Source organism: Tachysurus fulvidraco, chromosome 26 (genome assembly GCF_022655615.1).
Source record: "Tachysurus fulvidraco isolate hzauxx_2018 chromosome 26, HZAU_PFXX_2.0, whole genome shotgun sequence".
In the NCBI taxonomy this organism is placed as follows: Eukaryota; Metazoa; Chordata; class Actinopteri; order Siluriformes; family Bagridae; genus Tachysurus; species Tachysurus fulvidraco.
Genome location: NC_062543.1, coordinates 5775543 through 5787310, shown reverse-complemented (window position 1 = coordinate 5787310; position 11768 = coordinate 5775543). Strand labels below are relative to the sequence as shown.

At 36.8% G+C, this 11768-nt stretch overlaps 1 protein-coding gene and 1 long non-coding RNA gene across 2 annotated transcripts; one reads left to right on the top strand and one right to left on the bottom strand.

Moving 5' to 3' along the window:
- Positions 1–638: 638 nt before the first annotated feature.
- tbx16l (T-box transcription factor 16, like) lies at positions 639–7122 on the bottom strand. Its single transcript, XM_027132894.2, has 9 exons — positions 6965–7122; positions 6497–6638; positions 5251–5353; positions 4524–4685; positions 3311–3457; positions 2780–2850; positions 2618–2688; positions 1462–1696; positions 639–1271 (listed from the first exon to the last, which is right to left on the bottom strand). Exons 1-9 carry the CDS (start codon positions 7032–7034, stop codon positions 785–787), a joined length of 1488 nt encoding a protein of 495 aa, XP_026988695.2. The 5' UTR covers positions 7035–7122; the 3' UTR covers positions 639–784.
- A 2657-nt stretch (positions 7123–9779) lies between these two features.
- LOC113634190 lies at positions 9780–10853 on the top strand. The gene is made up of 2 exons (XR_003438458.2): positions 9780–9921; positions 10108–10853. It is a non-coding gene; the product is annotated as an uncharacterized LOC113634190 (long non-coding RNA).
- The last annotated feature ends 915 nt before the right edge of the window (positions 10854–11768 follow it).

Here is an 11768-nt window from a genome sequence, read left to right as displayed (position 1 = left end):
TTATACAACTGAGCAACAGGATTAAGGACCTTGCTTAGGAGTGCAGCGGGGATAGCTTGGTTTTCCTGGGATTTGAACTCACAACTTTCCGATCAATAGTCCAACACCTTAACCACCTCCAATTTGACCCGGGCTTGGGACCAGCACTGAGAGTTAACCCCTCAGCAGCTGGTTGTTTGTTTCTCCGTAATCTCTCCGCTGAACAGACGTCTGAATAGCGCCGAACCCTAAAAAATACTTAACGGAAGATTTGTGTGAATCATTTCTCATAAATAAAATGTGTTATTATTTGTCCTTAACCACTGGCTTCACCACTTGTGTGCTTTTTCTTCTCCACCATTGATGCTGTACAAAATTCAGGCCTTGTCCTGTGTGCCCCAACAACCAGCAAGTCGCTGGTTTCAACTTTCACTTCCAGATCAGAAGTGATATCTCAAATGGTCAATGCGATTTGTTTCCCTCAGCCAGATCAACCATGTCAGCGGTTCTGGCTCTGGCTCCAGTGATGTCTAGTTCTGCTTGTGTTTAATGCAGTTATGATTAAAGATTTAAAAAATCAGACCTCTACAAAAGAGAAACCCTGCAAACTTCAGATAAATAAATGAACATCAAGACTGTCTCATAAAAAAAACAAAAAAAAACAACAACTATTAACTTTATTCATATAACCACAACGACAAATATTCCCTTAAAGCATATTCATGTTTTATAAAATGGTCAGAGGAAAAAGTTAATTTTTTTGAGTTCATAATGTTCATTATATCCCAGCAATCCTTTCTCCAGATTATTCCCACAGCTGTGAAAATGCCACTGATTTGGCCTCATTGCTCTGCTCTGTGTTTCCACTGAAAGCAGGCCACTCTGTTGTAAGGCCAGTGTATTGCTCAGTGCAAAATGCCACGCCGCAGTCCTGGACAGCTGGGAAATTTGGGGCTTTTTCTTCCCTGTTTGCACCTGAGGTCGTCTGCTCGTGCTGGGGATTAATTTGTAAATCCTTGGCTATCATGCGTTCCCGAATTGTGTTGAAAATGTCAGACAGTGGCTTTGGATTTGAATCCAGGCTCCTAAAGACAATTTCAGGCAGCTGCATACGGCTGAGTTTGGGTGGCAGACGGAGGGGCTGGTGGAGTTTGGCTTGGGTAGAGTAAATCTGGTGTACGCCTGGTGGCTGGATGTCCGGGCTGTGACATTGCTGCTGCTGCAGCGTTAGCATTCGGTTGCTGAGAGCTTCTGTCAAAGAGCCACACATGTACTGGAGATTGTCATCCGGCCTGGACAAGAAGGGTACAGACACAATTAGAGCATGTAAGATTAATGAATTAAAATAAATATAAGCAAATTTTATTAATTCAAAATTAACATTTAAAATAATTAAAGCTAAATTAAGACGATTTATGTAAATAAATAAATAACCACAAAACACATCATCCCATTCTTATTTGTATGACATCATTATCTCACCTCCTAGAGTCTCTGTTCTGGTTGATTATATGCTGGGATTGATGGAGAATGGTGGGTTGGCTCCATACTTCCTGGCCACAAGGTAATCCAGCACTTCCACGCTTCATAAATGCTGATAAGAAAGGGATGGAGACAGGCATGGATGTAGCCTTAATGTCTGGTGGACTCACTGCACCTGTGGACTCCACTGAGCTGGAGACTTGTTCATCATCATCAGTTGTGTCCAAATGACTTTCTAAGAAAGGAGAAAAATTATTATATCACATTACAAATATGATAGTTATTGTGTCCTAATTATTTATATACTTGTTTGTTTGTTCATTTTAATCCTGCATTCTTACAGGGCCCCCTGGTGGCTCGACAGGGTGCTTGCATACAAGTTACAAAATATAATACAACACATATATATATATATATTAACTTTTTAGGGCAGAAACAAAAATCATTGAAAATTGGTATGCTAAACAAAATATTTCAGTGTTACAAATAAAATAATATACTTTATTTCTTTTATTTGCTTTTTAATTGCTCAGTATTTAGTCTAGGAAAAATAGGAAAGACTATGTAAATACTCACTTATTTATTATAATAATATAATTTATTATAATAAATTATGATATAATGTAATAACTATTTTATTACATTATAATTATACAATGTAACTAATTTATAATAATTATTATATATAATTATTAGAATTACTTAAATTGCATACACACACACACACACACACACACACACACACACACACACACACACACACACACACACATATATATATAATTATAAATATCTGAACTTCACGTTAAAGTGAGAAGTAAAAGATTAGTATTACACAGAACAAATGCAATATAGAGAGAATTACAGTGATAAAGAAATGTTGAATTAAAAAGAGTTGACCTTAAATTTTATTTATATCCTGGGGATAGTGAAAGTTTTCTACTAATACGTTAAAGTTTTGGAGGGAATAATATATATACATATATATATATATATTTTTTTGCTTTTGTATCAACAATGATATTTAAAAAAAACTCTTTATCCGAAATGTTTACTGTGCAACGTGTGTGTGTGTGTGTGTGTGTGTGTGTGTGTGTGTGTGTGTGTGTGTGTGTGTGTGTGTGTGTGTGTGTGTGTGTGTTTTGCTTACAGATACCTTGCTGATTTTGTGTCTTGTTCTGTTGCTGCCCTGAAACTGGCCTCTGACTCATATCCTTGTCTCTAAACCTAATTGGGATAAAAGCATAAAGATTTCCAATGTCTGTCTTTCCCTTCACAAGCACATTTGTTTGTACACGTAGTCTTGTAAATCTATCACCTCTTCCTGCTGAGACCATTGTCACGAAAGCCTTTCGCAAAGGGGTTGTTGTCGATCTTCAGCTTTGTGATCTGGTAGAGAAAAGACAGATGTGTCACCACCTCTGGACGAATGAACACATGTCCAAACAGGCTGAAAAGAATCATGTAATGACTGTTGACACCTTAACAATACTGAAACATGTGAAAGCTTTAAACAATTATAAATACATACCGTTTACTTTGAAGCCAAGACCACAAACCATATCTCTGGACACATGTTAACCACAAGATGGCACTTTGACCTTCATTATTTCTCATCACTTTATCTCTACAGATGTTTTTGTCTACTCAGAAGTTTTGAAATTTGCTTTTAAATATTAAAACGCAATCATGTTTAAGAGACTATTTCTATTTATTGCTAATGAATAAGTCAGTCTGAACTTGATTTTTAGTACAATTGCTATAAAATTGCAGTTGCTATAAATATAGCCTCTGGTACATCCATTGCAGTGTGTTAAACAGATTATGAAGGTTGTATAACTGAGGTCACCTCATGGTTCTGGTAGGATGTGACTGCTATGAAGGCTGCCTCTGGGAAGGTAAATCGCAGGTATCCACCACTGTGGCCTCCACACGCGTCTGGAGCCTGCACTATATGTAGACGAGGCTGGTATTTGTGCATGGAATGAAGCACCACCTGTTGAAAGTGCAAAAGACATTAATACATGGACGGTGTGGATCCAAAAATATTTAATGTAATATATACTGTAGATGCTGCACTTGTTTATTATTTCTATGCATACTTCATATTGTCAGTAGGCAACATACCAAATATGGCTCATTGTATAAGGTTTGTATTTATTACTTTTTCTTCTAGATATTACTTGACATTTTTCACATTTTACAATCAATGTTATGTCAGATAATATAGTACAAAATTCGACCCTGCTGGGTCTTCTTCAGGCAAATAGTGAACACATTATTATATATAAGAGTTTGCTCAGGGGGCCTTGATGCCCGATGACGCCTGAGATAGGCACAGGCTCCCCGTGACCCGAGGTAGTTCGGATAAAGCGGTAGAAAATGAGTGAGAGTGAGTGAGTTTGCTCAGGGGCACCTCAGTCATGGTATTGTCGGCCCGAGACCCACAATCTTAGGGTTAGGAGGCAAACTCTCTAACCGTTAGGCCACGAAGAGGACTCAGTTGGGTCGAAACGTTGCCTTTTATTAAATATGGGAGTTATAAACAGTGTTGCGGACATTAATTTTTTTTTCACTTTAGATAACATAGTACATTCATAGTCTATATGTTTTCTTTCATTGTATTTCAGACTCTGTTATCAGTTTGTTTATGGAGTCCATAGACTAAACAATGCAATGTGGCGTGCCTCAAGGTTTTGTTTTAGGCCCTTGACCATTCTAAATTTTATATACAACCCCTGAGACATGCAGCTGGAAGACAAACAGCTTAAAGTAAACAGATCACTTCTTAAATATAAGTACTGAAGTCTGACTAGAACACTGTGGCTGATCTCACTTCTGAGTTTTCATAGCTATCATGTAAAAGCATGTACAGTTCAGGCAGAATTCATTAATTCATTAGTTGATGGAGCTGTTGATTTACTGTGCTTTTTTCTTAAAAAAATTATATTTTAAGATTTTAGGAAAGATTACTGTTCAATGCTGTTGAACTTCAGATTTAACCCTTTTAATTCAAGTAAGTAGTCAGTTTGACATTCAAGTAATAATAATAGTGTGCTCACCAGGCCTTTAGTGTTGAATGTATTGTTGGTGAGCTTGAGTTTATGGAAGGATATAGGATACTGCATCCACCTTTCTCCTAAAGCAGGTGAGTCAGGATGGATGAAGAGGTTCTGTAGATGGGGTTCAGACTTGCCACTCATCTCCCAGTGATCTCTGTTCCACTGCAAAGAGGACAATCATTGAAAACAACGTTTTCTGTTGTTGTTTTTATGTAGTAGTAGTAGTAATAATAATAATAATAATAATAATAATAATAATAATAATAATAATAATAATAATCATCATCATCATCATTTTTTTAATAATAATATTATTTTTCTATTTTTTTTATTATTTTTTAAATATTTTTTAGATGTTTGCAGCTAGTCAATTTAAATATAATAATATAATAATATATTAAAAGTGCACATTGGTATTGGTGGTATTGTGAGTACACAGGACTCGGTTACTGCATTAGTAATTCAAAATGAAATGAACAGATAAACAAGATAGAAAAACAAATGTATGAATAAATTAAATAAATATGTATTGACATATATATAATGTTTTTAAATGGAGGAGGTAAGTTTATGGTAAGGAGTGTGTGTGTGTGTGTGTGTGTGTGTGTGTGTGTGTGTGTGTGTGTGTGTGTGTGTGTGTGTGTGTGTGTGTGTGTGTGTGTGTGTGTGTGTGTGTGTGTGTGTGTGTGTGTTTGTGTGTGTGCTGAAGGGAAGGGCTGGGAGTTACCTTGTACTTGTTATTATCAAACTGCACCATGTCCATCATCAGCACATACTTGACTTTGGGGTTCAGCCCCATCACTGTGACTCTGCAGCTGGGAAACATGCGTCTGAAGAAATAAACAAGACAGGAAAAATAAATCATGATTAAAACCGCAAACATGATTCACACTGACACCATTATAATTAGTCTGCAACCTGAACCATGAATGAACAAGATGTATTTTTATTCAAATTTATTAAATGTTGATTCCGAAGCACAGTGCAGACAGCTTTGAACACAAAATATTAAAGTGCAATTATATCGGAGCAAATTGGAAATATATTTTACTACACATTATTAAACATGTAGTGCAACCATGACATGTTCATTTACATAGTTGTCCAAACAAAAGAGGTCAAAAGAGATTCATTTAATGTTTGCATCAGACATTTGACCTTGGCATGGTTGTTGGCAGAGGTTTAGTATTGAGGACACGGACAAACTGATAAGTCTTTAGGATTTATACAGAACAGTGCAAAAAAAGCAGCTAACAGGAAGGTTATGGTAACTTAAGGTAAAGACTACATACAGCCATAGTGAGCAGAAAAGTATCTCAGAGAACACAACACACTAATCTTCGAGGTTTGGTGGGTTACAACAGCATAAGACTAAAAGTTACACTCCTGTCAGAAACTGGAGGTTACAGGGTGAATGGATAATTGCATTATTGAACAGTTGTATATGTGTAAGCAAATAATTTAATATATGTTTGACTTTTTCTGTTCCTGAAAGTCAAATTGTAGATTTCAGTGTTACAAATATGAGATTAAAAATGTAAGAAATGTTGTGGAAATCTTCATAAATCTTAAAATGGCTATACAACGCGTATGGTGCCACTTGTGTTTTTGAGAAAATACATTTTTAGGGATTTTTATTTAATAGTTTTACCTCCAAATTTTTTTCCCCTCACTAAATTTTTTTTGTCCGTGAATAATTTTAATATTTTTCAGCAACTTTTTTCTTTCGTAAATCTTTACCGAAGTGGGCCTATAATTATTTGGATAGCTTTAATGAAGACCTGCATTTTATAGACATTTTATCTCAGAGTTTTGAAAATCATAAAGAAAACTCTGAGATTCACCATTGGATTTGTTAAATAAATACTTTGTACTTTTGCATCTAAACTGTAGACAAAATTCCTTCTAACCTCATGACCTAGTACTAGAAATTCTAAGGTACAAACAGAACCGCTTCAGATTAGATTAGTTACCTGCCCGTTTTAGTGATGAGCATCTCAGTGCCGACGCTGTTAAATTTCTCCCACAGTTCTCGGCCCTGTAGCGCTGCATGAACTGGAAGCGACATCAACTCTGCATCACTACAGATTGACGGGCAACCAGGATTCATGTGTCCTGTTCAAATAAAAAAACTTATTTGGGGGAAAAAACAGACGCATTCTATGTTTTATGTCCTATGTTTAGTCTGAGTTCTGATGCTGGAAACCTCACTGATAAAACTCAGCCACAACAGAAATACATTGTCAGATGTTCTGCCATTTAGTCACAAACATAAAATTCAAAATATTATGTCTGCAGGACCATGATACGATATATAAGACAAAACAAAAGTGTACAATGTGCAATGTTTACAACAAGAGTAAAATCACTGCTGGATTTTTCAGCACTGATGAAAAGTGACTCTCAGGTGCCTATAATCTTCAAGAATGTTCCTCACTTACCTTGTGGATAGCATCCATAGCTCTTGGTCAGGGGATTGAGTGAATAAGGGTAGTCCTCATGGACATACATGGCCTTGAAGCTGGAGTCTCTGATCACTCTGGATTGTGAGTGCAGCAGTCAGAGATTTGATGTGATGTGATGTGATGTGATGGAGCTCTTCCCAGGTGAACACCCACCCTCTTCTCATGGGAAAAAGGTGTGTCTGTTGGCCAGAACATCAATACCAACATCAATACTTTGATCTGCTTCACAGTTTGGGACTCGTCTTGGTCATGGAGGTGTCTGGGAACTCACTTTCTTGTTTTTAGGGAGAAGGGGGAACCTTACTTCAGAAGCTTAAGAGTCTCCTCAGCCCCAACAAATGCCTCATGAGGTGCTAATCACCCAAGCAGTTTGTCCCCTAAGTGCAGGAAACTAGGTGCTGTCCATGGCACTTTATTAGCTCTGAGCAAAGCGTCCTTTTGGCCTGTTCTCGGATCAGCCATCCCTTGCCAAGTCCTACATTTATACATTATATACCTAATGTCAAGCTTGACCTGGGACCAACAACAGCAAAACTTCCACCAAAAGCATCTTTATTGCATAGGCCTAGACAGGAGGCCTTCAAGAAATACTTGTAAATGGTAGGAAGTGTGGATAGTGACATGTGACACATCCATGTCAAAAACACTGATCCACCAATTCAACTCCTGATGTTTATTCACAAGTAATAAAACCTGCCATTGGACTTTCATTCAAGCATAAGGTTTACATGGTTAAAAATACCAGCAGGAGAGATATTAGTATACCAAATATTGTAACTTTTATTTTCTTAAACTCATTGTTGTTGTAATGACCAAACCTGGGCTAGTGTTTAGTGTCAAGTTTAACCGAGTTGTCCAAACACCAAAAGCTCACAAGATTATTAAATTTACATTTACAGTAATTATTGAAAATGTAAAATTATTCTTAAAATATTTTAATTTCAGTTTAGGACGAAAAGTGTGTAAGGAAAGGTATATTTCTATTAACCCTGATTCAATATAGTATATAACTGGTCGTGCCATCATTTATTCATTTTATTCATTCATTTATAGTAACTACTCCATCCTGGTTTGGGTAATGGTAGATTGAGAGCCTATTCTGAGGAAACTGGTAGGAGATTCCCCTTCTCAACCGGGTAGGATACCAGTCCATCAAACTGAATCATGAACACACATTTCCATATACAATAATTTATCATAGCCATTTAATCAACATACATGCTTTGGAACAGTGGGTGAAACCACAGAGCCCAGAGATACCCATGTGAACACAGTGTAACACAATGTAAATGCCACACAGACAATATTTTTCAATACATCTGAGGTAGGTATAATTTATACCAGCTACTATATTAAATTACTAGCAGTACATGATTAAATGTTAAGATGGCCTTGTCCACTTGTCCTCATGTCCTCACACAGGCCAATAGGAATCTTTTTTCAATGTAAGAGATCTCTGTTTCATGGAAAACGTTCATCAATTTAATCAAGCAGATAAAGTAGCAGTGCCAGCGTTGGTGCGTTCTGGTGTGACTCTGATAGGACTCTCCTCTTGCTTATCTGCCTGGCCCATATCTGTCCATCCCCACTCACCCCACCCAAGCTGATCAGCCTGCAGCCACCAAATGCAGCTGGGGTCACTCCCAATGTCAGCCTATAGTCCTGCTAATGCAGGACTCAGAGATATGTGTCGATCTGGGATCAGATTGAGTTTACGAGTAACTGTAAAGGGGAACAGAAGGAGAAAGTTCATAAAGTGATAGCAAACTTGTGTTAGCACACTTTACACTAAACAGTTTGTTCAGTATGTTATAGCCTTTATCGTTATATACTAGGAGTTCTACATTACTTGAGCTTTATGTCAAATTGAATTAAAATAACGTGGCAATTTAAATATTTAAAATTTAAAATGTAATATTTTAAATAGACAATTAACAGCTTTGATATACAAAGTATTGAGCATTAATATTTAACATTCAATGTTAAACTCACATCTTGAAATATTTATCTGTGTAAGAACTTTTGGTTTTAGACAACTTCCTGTGACCGCAGTTTACGGCTTCAATCGTGTCCATTCAGTGTTGTGTCAATAAAATAAAACAACAATAAAATGAAAGGAACGATTCTTGGGTTCCTCACAGGGCTCTACATCGTGTCATGTTTTCTCAATGTGAAACACTCTGCTATAGGGATCTATGTAGAAACTTTAGGGACTTGTCAAAAAGGTGACAATAGAAAAGAACTCACAAACTCCTAAATGTTTTTGATCAGACTGTAAAGCAGCTTCTGAGGAACCTTTGTGAATCTCACTATACATTCAGTTCAAGGTGGAAAAATATTTATACATTTATATAAAGAGTGAAAAAAAATACATATACATTATATAAAGAATTTTTAAAAAATGACCAAAATTTCTGCTTGCATGTTTCAAAGACATATAAGCTGACTGGAAAAAAAACAGAATGTGTAAATTTCTTTCTGAAGGAAGAAAAAAAAAATCAGCTTTGGCGCTTAAACATGTCAAAGACAAACATCTAATAAACCGACCAACTTTTTTGGTCCAATTCCAGGTTTAACTGGAGTGATATGAAGGCGTGTCGTTCCACATGTAAAGGCACTCTAAAGTCAGAAGTTTACTGTTCAAGGGTTGATAGAGAAAAGGAATTTGATTGGTTGAAAGGCGAGAAAGGAGAGCCCAGATAAGAGTGAGACAACCCTCGTGTCATCACCATATGCAAATGAGTAAAGGTCATTAAAACACTGAGGGAAGGGGGCTATCTGACAGAACTCTAGGACACTGGACAGAACAGAGACACCAAGCCTGAAGACAAATAAAAAAGAAAGAAAAGACGACAGGGAAGGCGTCAAGTGAGTGTAATTAAGCTGAGTGTTAACACCTACTTCAAGGGGACTCGAAAACAAGTGACCTCAAGGTGAGTAAAGCAGCTAGAAGAAGTAACAACCATGTGTCAGTTTTGGCAGCCAATTAAACTGTTGATAAATTGTGATGCAAGGATGTAAGAGCTCACGGCTTTGGGTTGAGGGTTTTCTTACTGTAAAAAAGGACAATTTGAGGTAGCAAAGATACTGAGATTGTTTGTTTTCTGTTTTCTTCACAGGAATCATCTAGAAATTTCTCACACTAAGACTTGAGATCTTGTATTGTCTTCTGGACAGGATATCATCATATACTGTAAGTTCATTATGGAGACACTACAGTATAGATGATGTACTATCCAGGGTGGCATTCCTCCTTCTGTGGGATAACACACACACACACACACACACACACACACACCACACACACACACACACACACACACAAACACAGTCTGTGACTGAGGGAGGCGATGAAACCGTTACCATTACTGAGTTTAGTAATGGTAAGGGTTCTCTTGCCTTTCCTCACTGGCATCAACCATCAAAACACCGAAAGTAATTAACTTGAATATGAATATTTAGTGAATTTGTATAAAATGTATTTGCACAATATTGCCATGACTGCATTGTACTTCTTTCTTCTTCTTTCTATACTGTATATATGTATATATTTATTGTAACATACAGCTAGACCATACACAGTATTCTTCTAAATTTGTAATCAATCAAGCATTTTTAAAAGTTCGGTATTTATGATTAAATTGTCATAAAAATAGTGTGTCGATATAGTAACTACTTTCAGTGTATAAATGTATTATGCCTTGTTCAATCAATTGATTAATCTCATGTTGTATTGGGTGCCTTAAGGAAGGATTTGGCAACGTTGACCGAGTCAAAATAATAGCAAATATTACATGCTAAGAATGTTATCTATATTGTATGTACTTGGGAACAATAAAAATATCCACCTGCATCAATAACTTTCCACAGTTGTAATCCATATTTAATTTACACACAATATGCAGTGTAATATTTTTCCAGAAATCTTTTTTTTAATGGCCTTATTGTAAGTGACCTCAAATAACTCAGCAAGGAAAAGAAACACAGAGACAGAGACAGAGAGAGAGAGAGAGAGAGACAGAGAGAGAGACAGAGAGAGAGAGACAGAGAGAGAGAGAGAGACAGAGAGAGAGAGACAGAGAGACAGCGAGCGAGCTTTGGGCTAGCTTATCTATGAATTAACGATCCATCACCATGGCCTGGATAAGAAGTGACTGCCTGCCAGGTTCATCCACAGGGGAGGATACAAGAACAAATGTATCCCGGCCATTTTGTGCTTATTTTAGTGGCAGGTTAGAGCTCCATTAGAGGGGTAATGTAGCCCTGTGGGGCTGTGCCTTTAGTTAAGCTCCAGCAGCTGTGAAAGACAAGCAGGAACTGTGAGACTGGGAGGGACAAATAAGAGCTGGCAAGGAGATAAATAAAAACCTTTGTCGCCCATAAATAACTGCAGGGTACAGCTGGTAATATAACCATGGGATATCTGGGATATTACATTATATTAACATCATTATACATTTTTATGAGCATCATGGGCAATAATCAGGGGTTGGGGATTTTACGACTACACTGTACACATAACTGACTGGAAGTGAAAATGTATTCCGGTACCAAATCTTTCATTTTCCATATTCAGGACAATCCACAATATTCAGCAAAAAAAAACCAAAACATTTAACCGAAGAATCTGCTCTGTTAAATGCAAGAACATTTAACTTTTTTTTTATAATACTCGAAATAATGACTTTGTGATAAATGTCTGGTTTTATTATTTATTTTATGTTGTATTTTTGTACTCATTAGAGCAATGTCCTGCTGACAGGACTGACTTTTCATTAAT